The following is a 19,624-nucleotide window of genomic DNA, read 5'->3' on the forward strand; positions in this document are numbered from 1 at the left end:
ATCACATATGCTAATGGCCCAGGCCGGCACCCCATGCCCCTTTCCACCCCCCACCCAAAAGGCAGGAAGCGTGTACTCGTCGAACAAGCATATACACATGCACATAAATGCTGCTACGCATGTGCATATGCAAAACATTAGTCCCCCATGCAAATTCACACCTGACCGAATCAACCTGAAGAAGGGCCATACTGTATTCTGCATACTTTGTCTCCCTGCTTTCGGTGTGATCACATTGAGTGATATGCTACAACAATTCATCAAGTTATCACATTCCATAATATTAGTAGGCAAACTGTGGACAATCATTACCCAAATAGACCACCATGCCCACTGAGGGAGTACATGATGAGGGCAAGATTATGTAGATAGTGTAGTACAAAAGTGTCCTGTAAATCATCAGGGGTTACCTACTGTATTTGTCATTAAAATCAATCTGGCTTTCAATTTTCTTTAAATAGGTGAACTAGGCACCCAGGAGAATGGATGTTGCCATTCAACTTTTTGTTGTGGCTCCACTGTTTCATGTACTCTGTAAGATGACAATTATTTCATGTGCCTGTTTAGTATCTTCTACAACATATTAGGGATGTGCACCAGCCACTTTTTAGTGTTTTGTGAAATTATTTTGGGGATCTGTATCTCCGGCAGAGTTTTGGATCTTGATTTGTTCCAAAACACCACCCTTCAGTGATCTGTGTTCTGTGTTTCGTGTTTTTAATCTGTATTTAAAAATCGCAGATTTTTTTTTTTGTGTCTACGCTATTTTTAACCTCAATAATATTAATTTCTAGTCTATCCTGAATACCTCACACTTCACAATGTTGTTTCTAAGCTAAAAGGTTGCACCTAGGTAGCTTGATGACTATGCTAAGAAACACAAGTGGATGGCACAAACGCGTGGCCCATCTAGGAGTGACACTGCAGTGGCAGACAAGATGACAGTTGGAAAAACTAGGCCCCAAAGAGCACAAAATGCCCAAAACAAAAGGCACAAGATTGAATTGTCCATGGGTCCTCCCATATGTTGCATAAATAGGTCATGCACACTACCTTTAACAAACAAATCATTTTAGAGACAGGGTCTGCTACATGACTGTGGCTGAAATTCTAGGTTTGTTTGGGCCCCCCAAAAAATTAAGCAAATCATCTCTCCCTGTACAAACCAGCTCTACAGAGGCAAGATGTTGTCCTCATTCTCAACCTCCAATTCCTCACACCCTTCGTTACGTACAATCTCATCCTCACAGATTATCAATTCGTGCCCACTGGAATCCACCATTACAGGTCCCTATTTACTCTCTGGAGGTAATTGCTGGTCTTTGTAGAAGAATTGATAATTCATTTTGATGAACATCATCTTCTCCATATTTTGTAGAAGCAACCACCCATGACGCTCGCTGACCAAGTTCCCGGCTGCACTAAAAACTCTTTCAGAGTACACACTGGAGGTGGGACAACTCAAGTAAAATAGAGACAGTTTGTACAGGGGCCTCCAAACTGCCTTTTTTTCCTGCCAGTACAGGAATGGCATGTCTACTTGGATGCAAACACACACAGGAAAACCTGGAAAAAAATAAACGGATTCAAATAATCCTTTTATGTTGGGGTTATTTATTATATGCAGCACAGGAGAATGTACTACACACACACGGCAAAGCCTGAAAATATTAGACAGATTAAAATAACTTAATGGCAGAACCACTGGACCTAACAGCAGCACTGGACTTAATGACAATACCACAGGACTTAGCGGCAGTACAACTGGACTTAACGGCAGTACAACTGGACTTAACGGCAGTGCCAATGGACTTAACGGCAGAGCCACTGGACTTAAGGGCAGGACCACTGGACTTAACGGCAGAACCACTGGACTGTCACTGGACTTATACATCTATTGGCTGTTCCATTGGATTTAACGGCAGTACCACTGGATTTAGTGGCAGTACCATTGGACTTAGCAGCAGTACCACTGGACTTAGCGGTAGTACCACTGGACTTAGCGGCAATAGACATAACAGCAGTACCACTCGACTTAACGGCAGCACTAGACAGTACAGCAACACTGGATTGGACTTTTACAGCAGCACAGGACACCAGCACTAGCAGCAGATAGCACAGTACCACAGGGCTGAACTGCACAGGACACCACATGACACCACCACTGTGACCAGGTTGCCACCCCACGCTAGCTTCCCAGAGAGACATAGGGATACAACCTCCCTCAACCCTCTCCAATGCTGGCGTGAAGATGGCGGCGGGTAGTGGGGGACTTATATCGAGTTCAACTCTCGTGAGAATACGACGCCGGGATGATGACGTTTTGCCTCGATCTGCAATCCGAGCTTGGCAAATAATACCAAACGGCGCTCGGATTGCAGTTCGGATCCCTGCCATTCTGTAGCATCCGTATTTCACAAATCTGGACGTGCTCATTACTACAACATATGTGCAGTCCATAATGTAGCCTTTTGTTTACACAGAACTGTGTTAAACTCTAGGCATATTATGTGTATGGAAAATGGAGGATTTTTGCTGTTGTTAATTGGACACAGGTCAAGGCTTGCTTTTCTTTATGTAGTCCTTCCATCAGTAAAACTGAAGCATCGGTGCTTCAGTGCTTATTTAAGGTATTAGTTCATGTATTGTTATAGATTACCATCTTATACTTTCCACATGTTGCAGACATATGTTCCCTTAGCTAAAAACCTATCTCTTAGCAATATTTTGACAGTCTGACATCATTCCTCTCGCATTACGTGCATCTTCTCACTGTGCTAGTCAATAATATACAGCAAATGAGATGAATACAAGACGACATGAAAAGTCTAAGATCTTCCTTAACACATTATTAAGGCTTCTTGACACTAACACCCTTTGCTACATCACCACATTCATAACCACTTCCAGCTGCAAAGTGCAGAATCCTTATCCAGCTGCAAGTAATGTGTGAAAAAATAGGTGTATTGTTTAAGAACCAATCGTTAAATAGTAAAATCATGGTTTTAAAAATACAGACACAACTACAAAGTTCTGAGCAGTTAAATAAATTATTTATTTATTTATTAATATTGCTGACATATTACACAGAGATCTGACACAGGTAAACTACTACTACTAGTGTCATGGTGGGACAAGAAAGGCTTATCAGCATACTTGCCGACTTTGGCATACTCCTTTCCGGGAGAAGCCCGGAGAGGAGTGAAAGGGGGCGGGTAGAGGCTTCGTTTTGGGGCGGGGCACGGGTGATATCATCAAGCCCCGCACCCATGACAGGCTGAAGCCTCAATTTGCGGGTCCGTTGGTGGGGGGAGGGGCTAAAAATGACGCGAAATGCAGCGAATTGCGTCATTTAGCCCCGCCCCCTCCCCGCGGACCCGCGAAAGTCATAGTTTTTAGACCGCGGTGAGAGGGGGAGCCGGGGCTGTAGGGAAATGCGGGAGACTTGCCCCCCTTCCCGGGGGACCGGGAGGGGGACCCGATTTGCGGGACCCTCCCGGCCATTCCGGGAGGGTAGGCAAGTATGCTTGTCAGGAAGTGCAATGGTAAAATCCACCACTGGACTGTGAGACTGCACTGGCTTCACTGTGACTGTCCGATGCAGCCCATAGAAGCTGGCGGAAGCGCATGCGCAGTACCTACGCCAATACTGCGCATGCGCTGGTCCTGACACCAACATCTGCTCTGTAAAGGCACTGGGACCACAAACAGCAGTGGATGCTGGTAGTGCGGCCAGTGGTATCCACCCTCCTTCAATTGGGTAGGAGCTGCCTCTGACTGTGGCCTGTAAGATACATCTGAAGATGGAATTAGGTAACAGGACCAAGCTTTAAAAAGCTCAAAACAGTAAACTTTTCAAAGACTTATAAATTGGGCTAGACCACAGTCCCCAATGCCATCTCCCTAGCTGGAAACTCTGTGGCTGCTACATACAGGGCCTTTGTGACACTACAAATACTTGTTTTCTATTTTTTCCTAAGGAGGCATGGCCATGGTCAATTAGGCCACGCCCTGAGAAGTTCCCCATCCCCAGCTCAAAAATACCTAATGTACAGTAAGCAGGGAAAGGAACTAAGGGGGTGATTCTGGTTGGTTTGCAAAAGCAAACTCCTTCTTTAGTGGACAAACCATGTGCGCTGCAGGTGGGGCAGATGTAACATGTGCAGAGAGAGTTACATTTGGGTGAGTAATTGTGTTTCTGTGCAGGTTATATACTGGCTGATTTATTCTTACACTGCAATTTAGATTTCAGTTTGAACACACCTTACTAAAATGTAAAGGCCCATACATACTGGGCGACTTTCACGTGAAAGCCGCTCAGTTTTCTTGTTTGAGCGGCTTTCAGCATGAAAGCCGCCCAGTGTGTACGGCCCAGCGATGAGTGGTGATGCGCGCTTCCGCATCATCACCAGGAATGCCGTTGATCTGCTGGTTTTACCAGCAGATGAGCGGCTTTGTGGAAGGCTTTCCATAGCGCTGTGCTATGGATAGCCATCCTCCCCTGCTGACGGTGCTGGGGAGGGGGAAAGTTGCTCAGTGTGTATGCACTGAGTGGCTTTCCCCTCAGCGATGATAGCGATCATCGCTGTCCATACACGCTCCCAGTGTGTATGGACCTTAACTCTTTCTGCACATTACATCTGCCCCACTATTCAGTGCACATGGTTTTGTCTATTAAAGGAGTTTGCTTTTGCAAACCAACCAGAATTAGGCCCTAAATAAAGTGTAAGCAGCTGCAGTACTTCTGTTCAGCCCAGTTTGCACTTCTCTGATCTTTATATTGCAATATTGAGCATAGTCAGTCCAAGTACATTATTGCAAAACTGGCTTTTAAGTTGAGTATTTTGGCAGGTGTAGACATTTTTAATGTTGTATTGTACAATCTGTGGAAGCCAACAATAACTAACAAATTATTCTGCTGTTAAATGTAAGAGAAACTTGAGTGGAAAGCTCAACAGCCATCGACTTAGGCCATTTGTTCACCATTGTAGCAATAACTACCTGCTGTTACTGTTAGTTCAGAGAAGTCGCCTTGGAAATTCAGGAAACTACATAGAGCACTTTAAAATGTACACTATGTATAAAGTATGTAAGGTTACGTATAGCATGTTTTGCAATATGTTTTATCATGTTAAGACTTATAAATTGTTGATATGCTCCAAATAATGACAAACCAGTGAGCGATCACTTAACTTCATTCCCTGGCAGTTTAGTGCAGTTGTCTGTTCTGTGCCTGGCAATATCTAACCATTATACCCATCCCCCTGCAGTTTATTATCGTTATTTTACAGAATGTAAGCGTTTAATCCATTGAGTGCCAAGTAAATTTGTCGAAATAGGTATTGAAATTGCCAAGCAAACATTTTCAATCATCATAATGACTTGTAATGTTTACCTTATATAGGAAATATAATCTTTTTTAACACAACATTTTTTATTTGAATTTGTATAACAAATGTGAGCGACGCTTGAATTTTTACAGGATATTGTGCACATCTCTCAAAGAGATGTTGGCACTCAAAGGGTTAAAGGACATTATTAGGAACGTGTCAATATTATGCATATATTATATATATATAACAAAACAAATAAAGTTTTGATATAAAATAAAGTTTTGATATAAAGCTCTTTTATTCAGGCTCATAAAATACGGTAAAAATGGAAAATTAGCTCCGGCAGCCCTCTGACGAAGTCTGATGACGAAACGCGTTGGTTGTGGCCTAGCGTCTGTCAAACAGGAGTCTTTGTGAAGTGAGCTGTAACCTGCTCCTACTTGCCGAGCGGGGTGTGCCGGCCGTTTATGCCTTTAAACCTGTGGTGTGGAGCCGCCAACCTCGGTAATGCGATCCATTTTTACCATATTTTTTAGAACAATAAGTTTTGTTGAAAACATTTCCTTTAATAGCATCAAAAAAATAAACCAAAATTCTCCTCTAATTATTTTAATTTGTTAGATATACTCTCTGGAGACATGTATCTAACTTGACTGTGAAAATCAGAGTGCTTTATTTCCCTGGGTAGGCTTAGGTGGAAGATTTGACCTAGGGACTGCAGGGCTGGAGTCCCCTCAGTGTAATCACCATCCGCAGAGACTGCCTAGTTGTGGGATTGACCTCCTATTGGAAGTGCTTCCAGCTAATAACAGCCGGACAGGCAACCTCTGGGGGAGGTGTCTTCACTCCCCAGGATTTCCAGTCTGAACTGCGATAGCAAGGGTAATTCCCGCAGGCAGTAGTGACTCCTTTGCTCTCACTGAAGAATGATCAACTACTATGGACTGCAGTCAGTTTAATACCTAGTAGCCGGCCAGCATGTTCTTTTTTGTGCATGTGATCTTACATATGTGAACAATTACAGACCTTGGGCCTCAAAATGCTTAGATGCATATAGTTGGCAAATTTTCCCCACAACTATATCTTTGCGACAAATCAATGGCTTTGAATTCCACATAGTGAAACGGTTTTAACACTGTATATTTTTAAATGACTGATCTCAGCAGATTACACAGATTCAGGGTACATACAGATGTAGTCTCAGCCAGCCCAGGGAATTGCCAGATTCCCTGAGCTGGCGATCTCTGGCGGAGACGTGCTGCATCTGACGTGGACAAGTGAGCTTCTCACACACACGCGCGTCCCCTTCACTTGGTGGCTTATGGTGGAAATCCTTCCCCGCTTCAGGGAGATAAGAAGGGTTGGGGGGTGCAGGCAGTGGCGGGGATCAGCGAGGAGGCGCCGGCGGGCTCTGTCAGAACGGGGAGTGCAAGCATCTGGTATGTGGACCCCGCTCTGGCTGTTAACGAGCAGAGGCGGAGGGTGATAGAATCGCCAGGAGCAGCTCTAATGAGAGCTACTCCATCTTTTGCTATGCCCTCTCCATAAAAAGAGAAGACACTTTAGTATTACTGGATGTTTTTCCTTATAGCTTCTGAAGCTGGGCTGCAGGACCTAATTGAACATGGTCGTATGATAAAAATTAGCCGCAGTGAATTGGATATGCCCCAAAGAGTTCTATTTATTATGATCCTCTTAAACCAGTGATATTTTTCTTTGGCAAGTGATTAGCTTTCTAGTGATCAGGATTCAAATGTTAACAATAGTCCTGATGCTCACAATGCAGACAAATCCCAATGACATCTTATAGGGTTAGGCTGTAGAAGTGGTGGTTTAGGGTTACAACTAGGGTTAACCCTTTGAGTGCCAAGTTCATTTGTCAAAATAGGTGTGAAAAAAAACATTTTTTATATAGGAAATATAGTCTTTTTTAACACAATATTTTTTATTTGAATTAATATAAAAATGTGAGAAGCGTTGGCATTTTTAGACAATATTTTAAACATTTCTCACAGAGATGTTGGCACTCAATAGGTTAAGATTATAATACTCATCGGGATCCAACTGTCAGGCTTCTATCAGGATCTCGCAGTCACCGCTCGCCCACGGCATTGAATATATGCCATTGTGTATTGCTGTTTATTGCAGTTATTCAGATGTAAATATTGCCAGTATCCTTCAATACATCTCTTCATGGTAATAAACAGAAGTATCTCCCTATATGGCTGTATTCTTTATTCATCACCAACATGCCACTACCATCAAAAGATCAACATGAAATGAACATACACATGTAGCTGTTTAACCAAGTGGTTATCCAGCAAAAGTCTTTTTAATCAGCTGATCCCCACGACTGGCATTTCATAATGCCATATGAAGTACCTAGATTACAGTATGATATACAATAATGCAGTGTAATGGAACAGAGCTAGCTAATATGTGTGCAGCATGCTAGAACATTATTTCTCCTGCATACCATGTTTGCATGTCTAGACATCACAAGGCATCATGGTCGGTGTAACGGTTAGCATTACTGCCTCACAGCGCTGAGGTCATGGGTTCAATTCCCAGGGCCCTAACTGTGCAGAGTTTGTATTTTCTCCCTGTGCTTGCTTGGGTTTACTCCGGGTACTCTGGTTTCCTCCCACAATCCAAAAACATACTGAAAGGTCAATTGGCTTCCAACAATATTAACCCTAGAATGTCTGTGTGTGCGTGTATATGTGGTATGGAATATAGATTGTAAGCTCCACTGGGGCAGGGACTGATGTGAATGTTCTACTATACTCTTTAAAGCGCTGCGGAATATGTGTGCGCTATATAAGAAACTGTTAATAAATAAATAATAAATCACACTGCAACATTGCATTAGATATATTACAATGCAAATCTGTTAGCTCCATAACCCTTGTTGCTTTACCTGATGTCTTATTTGCAACTTAGGGCATAATTACTGAATCATTGGCAGCTGTTGGGGTCCTGAAAAAATTGAAGATACAAACAGTAATGCTGGGTACACACCAGGACGATTTTCCCTCAATCCCATCAATCTAGATACAATACCGACTGATTGTACTTTTGGGCTTTTTTGTCATTTTGTTGATCCGATTAAGATCCAATGCGCTTAACCGCCACTTGTTTGGTCGCGTCGTGGGTCCTACGTGCTGCAGGTAGGATCCGTCAATACCAGTCCGACAGACTGTCTGTCGCGGACAGTCCAATACCTTTGCATCGGGATCAGATCAAGATCGTTTCGCAAAAAATAGACACCTTTTGCAAATCTTTAGCTGGGGACTGCCCAGGAGCTCCCGGGCAGTCCAAGGGAAATCGTTTCATGGTCGTCTATCGGTCGTGAATGATCGTGGTCGTTCTGGTGTGTACCCCACATAAGTGTCCTAGGACACTATTCCTCCTGGTGCTGTGTATTAAAAATTAAGAATAGAGCTCTTTCAATATGAAAATATTTTTCCCTGCTGCATGTGATCAAAGGGATTGGCAGTCCCCACCAATTAGGCAAGTAACAAATAAAAAAAGGAAGCTAGATCACAGCGCCTGTGAAGAAATGGATACTTATGTAACTTGTTAAAAACAAATATATATAATTTTGTAGCAATAGTAGTTGATAGTATCAATACTCATGGAGAATTGCTTGATTTCACAAAAATATGTGTGATATTCTAAAACATATATATTTGAATTAGGAAGATTTGTTGAATTAAGTACATTTTCCTTGCCTTTTATCCTTAGGTTCAGTTATGTGGTGTTTTGACAGGGTTACACTTATTTGTTTTTTTGGTATCTAATTATAGTGACCCCTCCAAAAAAAATCCATTTACTCCAGAAAACATAAGGTTCAGTGAAACATGCGTTTTAGGATGCTAGAGCGCCATTTTAACTAAAAAACATGGCTGCTTTTGAGGATTTAGTTTCGCCTGCCCTAGGCAGGTGAAACAAAATCTCAGATAAATCGCAGCACATATTGGCTTATCAGGGCTAATTGGATAGTACCTAGCTGAACAATTACAGAGTGAATTTCATTTGATAAATATGCCCCTTGAAGTCTTCTTTATCTAGTGATAAAATTATTATCTCTGAGAGTCCTACAATGATGATATAAGGTCATATAAAGCTGTATACGTGGTACAAAATGTTGGCCATGTTTAAACATAACATGTGTAGCCAAATACATACATGTGATGATAACTATAAGGCACTCCTGCTAAGAATTTTTGTTCTGTTACCTCTTTCAGGCATATCCATGTATTAGTGATAAAGAGTGTGAAGTTGGAAGATACTGCTACAGTCCTCACCAGGCTCCTTCTTCCTGTATGGTCTGCAGAAGAAAAAAGAAACGTTGCCATAGAGATGGCATGTGCTGTTCCGGGAATCGCTGCAACAATGGTAAGAAACAGGATGCATTGATAGACAACTTTCTGCTCAGAATCATGTTTTTTTTTAAGTTAGACATAATTGTCAAAAGAGTAGCCTACTTTCAGGACACTGCATATCAGCATTTATTAACACTGTATGAAAGAAGATTTTAACAAAGGACAGCTCTGTCCTTTGTAATGATAGCACTTCCAGGAGGCACAAGCACCATGGGGGTTGGCTCGGATGTATATGATTAATTCTACAGCTGTTGTTGCCCACCATACCCAAACTCTGAGTCTATCGCATTGCAGGGCTTGGTGAAAATGAGCAGGGCTGAATTAAGGCTTTGATTATGATTTGGCGATATAGTAGAGGCTGTGCTGCACAGTCTATTTTTACCTGTGATACCGACTGCGCTTCGGTATTGAAAGCCCCTTTAACGATGTGTGATTTTGGCTAACTTTCCTTACATTTTTGACTAAACTGTATGTAGGCAAAAATATAGGACATGGGGCAGGGGCGTTCCCTCATATTTTTACAAATTCATATTACACCACACATTGCACCAGGGCCATTATACATTGTCACACATGTCATGCCCATTACATATTATTCCACACACTGTAATGCCTATTACATATTATGCCATACAACGTAATGCCTATTACATAATATGACACACAATGTAATACCTATTACTTATTATATAATAAACCGTAATGCCTATTACATAGTATAAAACACAGCAAAATGCCTATTACAAATTATGCCACACACCATAATGCCTATTACTTATTATGCCACACACCGTGATGCCTAATACATATTCTACAACACCCTGTATGCCTATTACATATGATACCACACCCCATAATACATATGACATATTATGCCACATAACTGTTGTTACCTACATGTCCATTGCCATGAGTTAAATCTCTTTGCACTGGGGTACATGCTCCTTGCCATGGGTTTCATGCTCATTGCCATGGGGGATTATATGCTTGTTGCCAGAGGGAATTATATGCTTGTTCCCCAGGGGAGTTACCTGCTCGTTGCCTGGGGGGATAACATGCTGGTTGCCCTGGGGGAGTTACCTGTTCATTGTCAAGGCAGAGTTACATGCTCGTTTCCCAGTGGGAGTTACCTGCTCATTGCCCGGGGGTTTTACTTGCTCGTTGCCTAGGGGGTTAGTGCTCATTGCCCTGGGGGGGTGTCATACTGCTCATTTCCCAGGGGAATTACATGCACATTGTCTGGGAGGGGTTACCTGCTTGTTGCCCAGGAGGAGTGACATGCTTATTCCACAAGGGAAATTACATGCTTGTTGCCCAGAGGGATGTACCTGCTCATTGCTTAGGGGGAGTTACCTGCTCATTGCCAAGGGGTAATTACATGATCATTGCCCAGTGGAGGAACACATGGTAGTATGGTGAGTAGTCTCACAGTTCACAGTCTCCTTCACATCAGTCACAGCGAGCAGGCAGAAGACCAGAGTTATATCCCATAGAGAGTGACAGTAGCCATAATGTTACTTCCAAAACTGGAGCCCCCATCTGCTGCCCTGCCTTCACTCCTTGTGTCTGCAGTGCCTGCTTGCCCCGACCTGGGATCAGACACAAACATGTGATGCCATTAACTGGTCTGTAATGTATCGCAAGGTATGTCACTGGTGGGTACCGTAATGAAGAGTCAGTCATTAGTATTGTATGTAATGTACTGTAATGCAGGGTCAGGCACTGGTGTGTAGTGTACTGTAATGCAGTGTCAGTCACTGGTGTCAGGACAATCGTGCAGGTTGAGTACTGCCCCTCCACTCCAACTATACACCATGCAGGGTACTCATTGTAATTTCCTCCGCCACTATAGATTGTGCAGGGTAAGCACTACCCCCCTCCTTACAATGAACAGACCCTCACACCCTAATATGCACTCTGACCTCATATCCAATAAGTACATGGGAAGTACAGTAATTCCTCAATATTTGTTTACTGTGCAGACCTCCCCTACCCCAGACACACTTTGCAGTGCTTTGTACTGACCCTCTCAACATGTGCTCTGTATCCGCCCTAACATGCAAAACAAGAAAATACCCCGTGGTAACAAAACAGTTTACTATAATATACCGTACCACATATATTATATCACAGAATTGTATTATACACATATTAAATGTAGCTTTAGTTATAATAAAATTATATTTAAAAAAGATTGTATTTTGTAGTGTTTCCACTCAGGAACTCATTGCCAATGGATAATTATTGCTGAACGCTATAGTGCAATGAAAGCAGACACAGATACATTTAAGTGGGAATTGCAATGGTTTATGTTATGGCAATGTCAAAACTAATTTGTATGATCAAACTTTTTAACAACTTTTTAAACGTAATGGTTTATTTAAAAAAATAAAAGATATGGGTGTTTTTGTGGCTCAAACTAAATGTGCTGTTAATGAGTCCTCCAATTACGTCAAAGATGGTCAATTATGGTCAATTATGAACCTAGGGAAAAGCAAGAACCAAAAAGCTTATTGGTTTATACATGATCTCATGGGTCACTTTTACACAGCTAAAAGACATCTATTCAGATGTAACATGTAGAGATTTAGATTTGGGTGGGGTATATTTTTTCTGTGTAGGGAAAATGCTGCCCGCTTTTGAATGTAGCCCACAAATACTGGACAACTTTATTTTTACACAGCAATTTAGATTTCAGTTTGAACTCACCCCCACAGAAATCTATGAGGTGATGTGGCCCATAGCAATCAATCATATTGTATGGCCAGCATAACAAACATGAATCAGTCCCTTAGACCCCAGAGAAATGACAGAACACAACTACAGCTTGCATATGTGAAAGACGCTGTAAACACGCGCAATACAGACTAGTGATCAACTGAAAAGTGAAAGAAGACAATCCAAAACTGATGCAGTGTCTGAAAAATTCTAAAACAGTTCCGTATGTTTTTCCAAATTAAGGACCATTTCAAATAATATTCTAATGTTTCTTGCGGAGAATAAATGCCTTTAATATTAACTGTTTCCTTGGGTGGTCACCATGCTTTATTAGTCTGACATGGAACATGCTGCACTCTGGCTTTCCTTATGTCATTTGCAAATAACTAAGTACTGAAAATATAGATGATTGTTAAGAAAAGTAAATAAAAGTTTTGGTACTCTTTACCTAGCACGTCGCCCATCGCGGGCATCGCGGCCATCGCATGCACTAAAAAACGGGTGCGATGCGATGGCCGCGATGCCCGCGATTTCCCATAGGGAACAATGTTAAAAGTGTCAATGGACGCGATTTTAGTGTTCAATGCCTCAATGCCCGCGATTTTTCCATAGGAAACAATGTTAAATGGGCCACAGAGCCCAAATAGTCCCCCTGAAGTCTGAAATGGCCCCCACAATTGTTAACGCCACCCCACGATCAACGTGAACCCGAAGCGTGGCGAGCGCAGCGAGCCCGCGAGGGGCGGCGGTACGCGTCCTCCGACCTTTTCATACCCCCACTATCCACGTTGGCGTGGAGTTGAGAATAGAATAGTGTGGCGAGCGTAGCGAGCCACCGAGCCCGAAGCGTGGCGAGCGCAGCGAGCCCCGCGAGGGGACGCGGATACCTTCACAGGTAAACGCATCCCTTGGCGGGTTTCACAGGTGTCCGCGAGTCCCCTCGCGGGGCTCGCTGCGCTCGCCACGCTTTGGGTTCGGTGGCTCGCTGTGCTCGCCACACTATTCTATTCTCAACTCCACGCCGACGTGGATAGTGGGGGTATGAAAAGGTCAGAGGACGCGTACCGCCACCCTCGCGGGCTCGCTGCGCTCGCCACGCTTCGGGTTCACTTTGATCGTGGGGTGGCGTTAACAATTGTGGGGGCCATTTCAGACTTCAGGGGGACTATTAGGGCTCTGTGGCCCATTTAACATTGTTTCCTATGGACAAATCGCGGGCATTGAGGCATTGAACACAAAAATCGCGTCCATTGACACTTTTAACATTGATCCCTATGGGAAATCGCGGGCATCGCGTCGCACCCGTTTTTTTAGTGCATGCGATGCCAATCGCGGGCGCCGTGCTAGGTAAAGAGTACCAAAGTTTTTAATTTTCTTTCTTTTATTTGAATTAACTATATTAGCTGTAACATACAGTTACCTATTCTGTGTGGGATACGGTCATTGGGTCTACAGCAAGATGGTCGACAAGCGTTGGGTCGACACCGTTAGGTCGACATGGGGATATGTCGACATGGTTCTAGGTTGACATGGGTCAAGGTCGACATGGGTGTAGGTCGACAGGTCATTGGGTCGACGCAAGCATTAGGTCAACAGGGTCTAGGTCAACAGGTCGACATGGGGGTTTTCACTGTTTTTTGAGCTGACATGTGCTGACAGGCGGTATTTCATGCTCTACCATCCACTAGGGCATGGTGGGAGAATAAAATAGTGTGCCTAGCGCAGAGAGGCACTGTGCCCGAAGCATCGCAAGCAATGTTAGGTGATGCGGTGCATTGGAAACTGCATTGGAAACTGTGTCCATGTGGACTGTGTCGACATTCGGGTCAAAAAACAGTGAAAAACCCCATGTCGACCTTTTTCCTGCCGAGCTATTGCTTGTGACGACCTATTGACATGTTGACCTATATCCATGTCGACCTTGACCCATGTCGACATAGAACCATGTCAACCTTTCCCCATGTCGAACTAACGCTTGTCGACCAACTTGCTGTAGACCAAACGATCCCATCCCTTCTGTGTCATACCTCTTCTATCATCTCACATGAACATCTTTGCTATTTGGCCATGCAAAATCTGTTGCAGGGCATGCTGGGATGCAAAGTTCAACAAAAGTTGGAGGACCAAAGGTTCCCCATCCCTGATCTACAATAAAACTTGTCATGGTAGAAATGATAAATAATCAAATTAGTTTTAGTAAATGCTGAGAAGAATCCAGGGATAAATTAACTTACAGAAAAACTCAAGTGGACAGGGTAACTATATTCAAAATAACATGTTGTAGGGTTTAGTAGTTAAATAACATGCAAAATTGACTCAACTGTGTTGTTATGATCCCGGGATCCAGTTGGTCCCCACTGGTTCTCTTTAGATTTAAGGTATAAGATTTTAGATTTAAGGTAGCCCATTTAAAACACCCTTTTTGATTTGTATATGCCCCTAACACTGTACATACTGACAAGATGTTTAAATAAGAACTGAGAAAAAATGTGTCTATTTCACAGGCATTTGTATCCCAGTTGCTGAAACTATCTTGACTGCTCTTATACCAGAACTTGAAGGACGTCCAAAAAAAAACAGTCATATGTCCAATAAGGATCTAGGTTGGCAGAATCTTGGAAGACATCATTCTAAAATACCCCATATAAAAGGTAAGATAAGAAATGCAACAGAAAAATGTACTAATCTAGCACCCTCTCTATAAACAGATTTATTCTGATTAACCCTTTGAGTGCCAAGAGTATTTTTCAAAATACAGTATGTGTGAAAATTGCAAAGCAAACATTTTTAGCCATCATAATGACCTGTAATGTTTACATTATATATATATGAAATATAATCTTTTTTTTTTACACATTTGTTATTTGAATTTATATAACAAATGTGAGCAAAGTTGGCATTTTCAGTGGATATTTTGTGCATCTCTCATAGAGATGTTGGCACTTAAAGGGTTAACATTGAGCCTTGATCATTTTTTTAACTGAAACTTTAAAAAATATATATTATTATTTACATAATTAATTTGAAGACAGCATTAAAGTAACTAAAAGAAAGGTAATTGATACATAAAATAAACTTTATTCTCAAATCTTATTAATTCTTATACCAAAACCGATAATGCAAAAGGTTCATAAAATATAGAGTTGGGCACTTACTTTTAGCAAATTGTAGGATTTAATGTACTGTGGTATATGCATTGTAAGCCATCTAATTTACTGATAGACAAACCACACTCAAAATACATCCAATCTGAAAATGCAATGCCGATTTTCCCAAGATGCAATGTTTCAAGTGGAGGTTTGCCAAATCACAGCTTATTAAAAAAAAAAAAAGAATGAAAATTGAAAATAAAATTGTTCCTTAACTTTTCAAACAGAATCGCCTACTTAACAGTGAGACTGGTCCTTCATGTTTACTGGGGGTCTAAAAAAAATAAAGAATTGCTGAGATGCACTGACTCACCTGGTATGCCTGGCAGCAAAGGCAATTTAAGAAAGGATGCCCCAAATGACTTTTGTGTGTAAAGCTTACTTAGGACCCTCTCCCCTGATACATAATGCCGGAGCCTTTATTACATATGTAGCGTCGCTCATTTATTGGGGGTCTGGTGGTCAGATCGCCAACCACTAGCCCCCGCCAGCACGTGCGCATGAGATGCTCACTTGTCCCCTTCCGACGGAGCTCCCTGCCATTCCCTGAAACTTCCCTGCCAGTCCCCGTTGATCGCTGCCGCCTCCAAGCATTCCCCCCCCTCCCTCCAAACCCTGCCTGTCTCCCTAAAGCCCATCTCCCTAAAGGGCAGGGTTCGCGTCCCCCACCGCCTGGAAACTGGGACGTACGTGCATGAGAGACGCTTGCGTGTCCCAATTAGATGGAGCGCCTCTCCGCCAGCGATCGCCAGCAGGGGCATTCTGGCAAGCCCCGGCCCTGGCTGAGAGGTGCTCCATCTGTATCTATTGCTATTGCACTGGCTTCAGTGATGCCTTAAAAAAAATATAATGTTGGTTCAACGAGTCTAATTCAGACCTGATCTCTTGGCCTGCAAATTTGCAGCTGATAGACGCACGAGGGCCTGATTAAAGTTTCCCTAGACTAATGCACATGTAGTTGCCCTTGTAATGCAGCAAAACTCACTTAAATGGGTGCTGAGTGACTCGCTAGTCATATTGCCAATGTGCATGTTATGAAGTTTATACAAGTGTCATGTATGGTCTAATGCTTGTGGCGTATGAAGAAGACTTTGGCTTTAGGCTGCCCGGCTGGTGCTGATGCACAATGTGCATAAATGTATGGTCCCATCAGTAAGTTATATTGGCACAGCCATCTGGCAGTCACTTTAAGAACATTACCCCCCACAGTACATCGGGACGGGTGGTAGCGCTAACAAGCATGGAATTATTAAATCTTCATTTTATTTTATCTGCAAGTCCTGTCACCCTAGGCTGCAGCCTAATCAGCATATGGCACTGGACTGCAGATGCATTTGGCCCATAGTACACATGCTCGATGCCATCCTGTGATAAAATCCTCCTACTTTTTACCACTGGCCGTAAGGAAGGCAATTGACATGCAGCCAGCATTTGAGGGTGGTAACCAGACATTTTGTGGGAGTGTCAGAGAAAACGCAGGTGTGAACGGGGGTTTTATGTAGGGTAAGGCGTGTGACAGCTCCGGGTCCGATTTAGCCTGTTTCTACTGCAGCCGCTGAGTAAGTCATTGGCTACACACAGACTGCACACACTTGAAAAATCATTTGATGGTGAACGACTTGCTAATGGATTTGCAACTAATCGCAGGCCTGAAGCGGTCATCACAGAAATTGTCAATAGGCGTCTATATACACAAGACACCTCCTGCAGCATGTACAGCAGCAACATTCAAAGGGTGTGGATTAGCACATAGACAATGTCTAGGTGGTCACCAAAAGATCAACATACACTAGGTCAACAGTGACAAAAGGTCTACACAAGCAAATTGTCCACATGGAAAAGATTGACACATGAAAAGCTCGATATGAGCTTTTTGTTGTCAAAGTCAACACTTTGAGCACGTGAACCTTCAATTTGTGTAGTGCATGGCACAAATTATCTTTTGCTTGTGTCAACCTTTTGTAAATGCTGAACTTTTGGTGTCAACCTGTTGACTGTCTACCTGGACATTGTCTGTGAGCCTTCCAGATACCACGTCAAAAGACAGAGTTGCCTTACAATCTATGTCCATCTCTGAACAGGCCCATTGTACAGATGTAGTTCCTCTCATCTGAGCAGTTCCCATCTCCCAGTCTACCAACCCGCGCTATCACCAGCCACATTCTCAGCAACGGACGCCTGAGCGTATGAGGCGCTTGCACGTCCACATCCACCGGTCTACCAGCAGCCACCAGATACTGAAATTTGGCATGCTGGCAGCAAGGGAGAGAATGGCCCCATCTGTAATATAGAATACAGAAAGGTTCTATGTCACATTGAACCATTACTGTTAACTTACTATTTTGGTTTTTGCAAGTGCAATGACTAACTTTAATAAAATTAAGGAACATATTGTATATTACTTGCAATTTCATTTCAACCATATATTTATTGTAGGACATGAAGGAGATCCTTGCCTTCGGTCAACCGACTGCATTGAAGGCTTTTGCTGTGCTCGTCACTTCTGGACCAAAATTTGCAAACCCGTGTTACGCCAAGGAGAGGTTTGCACAAAACTGAGAAAAAAAGGATCTCATGGTCTCGAGATCTTTCAGAGATGCGATTGTGCAAAAGGCCTGTCTTGTAAAGTATGGAAAGATGCCACATATTCTTCAAAATCCAGACTACACATTTGCCAGAAACCCTAATCATTTCGAAAGCAGCCATTGTCACAACAGACTGTGAGTTTTCAGAATGGTACAAGATGGGCACATATATTAAGGACATCAGTACTGAGGAAAAAACACTGAACTGAAAGGGAATATATATATTTTGAACTGGAGCTATTGGAGCTTTACTGTGTAAATAAACATTTTTGCGACGGTGACATTTCTTAAAAATGACATATACAATTGTTACAGTGCATGCTCACTGATTTTACAAAATGTATGATCAATAGCTTTGTAGAAATAATCTGTTTGTGTATTCTGTCAGAATGTTTTAACAAAATCCAAACATATTTTTTGAGTTTCCTGTGCATTGGTATTGTGGTCCTTCACATACAAAATAGAGCAGATCTTGTCAAGGGAAAACATCTATAGCATTTTCTTATGATGATCAATCAGACCGGATCACAATTACATTATATCCTGTTCTTTGTCAAGAAAGTATTTTTCAGAACACAGAACACATATTTGGCCCAGCCAATTACTGGCAACTACCATATGCATTTCAGAGCTCAATTATGAATACCAGATCTATGGAAGTTAGATATTGCTCAATCTGTGCTGAGCAGATCATTATTATTAAATTACACTAATTAGGAGGAACGCATGCCTGGTTAACACAGAGTTCATTGTAACTTTTAGAAAAGGTTATTGCACATGTGTTTGCTGTCCATTTTAAAGTTCTACAGTGGTTCATTGTGGTTTAACATTATGAGAGTATGGTATTAAAAATTTCTACACGTATTATAATTTACAAGCAAAGTAATATCATTGTAGGGAGATTTTGCTAGAGTAAAATCCTAAGACTGTACACAGGAATACAGGAAATACTGAGGGCTGCTTTGCCTTTTGCACCAAACTTCTTATTGAATTATAATTGTTTTTCTTTTTTTTTTTTTTACTTTTCACAGTTATTTATGCTGTCAAATATAAAAGTACATATGTCTGCCCAGTTTTGATCATTGGCTTTTAAAAAAATAAAATATCTATATGTGGTTTGCTTTGCATTGTATATTATTGTGTCTCATAATACCAAACTGAGGGTAAAATTATAGTTATTTGTGGTACAAAATAACACATTAAAATAAAAAAAAATAAAAAACTTGAATGCAATTTTTAATGTCAAATGGAAGCATACGGCTTGCATACGGTTTGCTCATATGATTTTTTTTAACTGTATATGCGGTTTAGTGGAAAAACTATGTACATATAGAAGAAGGAGGGCAAGTGAATAGTTGTTAAACATGGTTATTATACATTTCTATATATAGCTACTATCAAACACCAGCAAAATTTGGGGAATGTATCTACTATGCAACACTTCCAAGCAG

At 42.0% G+C, this 19,624-nt stretch overlaps 1 protein-coding gene across 1 annotated transcript in view; it reads left to right on the forward strand.

The window, feature by feature from the left end:
* The window catches only part of DKK2 (dickkopf Wnt signaling pathway inhibitor 2), an 89,316-nt gene extending 70,000 nt beyond the window's left edge, over positions 1–19,316 (forward strand). The window contains exons 2-4 of the mRNA XM_083178626.1: positions 9,584–9,734; positions 14,944–15,090; positions 18,025–19,316. Coding sequence (XP_083034752.1) covers positions 9,584–9,734; positions 14,944–15,090; positions 18,025–18,275 — 549 coding nt within the window. The 3' untranslated portion in view covers positions 18,276–19,316. The remainder of the gene's footprint in view (positions 1–9,583; positions 9,735–14,943; positions 15,091–18,024) is intronic.
* Positions 19,317–19,624: the final 308 nt, after the last annotated feature.

This window comes from Crinia signifera, chromosome 1 (genome assembly GCF_055691185.1).
Source record: "Crinia signifera chromosome 1, ASM5569118v1, whole genome shotgun sequence".
NCBI classification, from domain to species: Eukaryota; Metazoa; Chordata; class Amphibia; order Anura; family Myobatrachidae; genus Crinia; species Crinia signifera.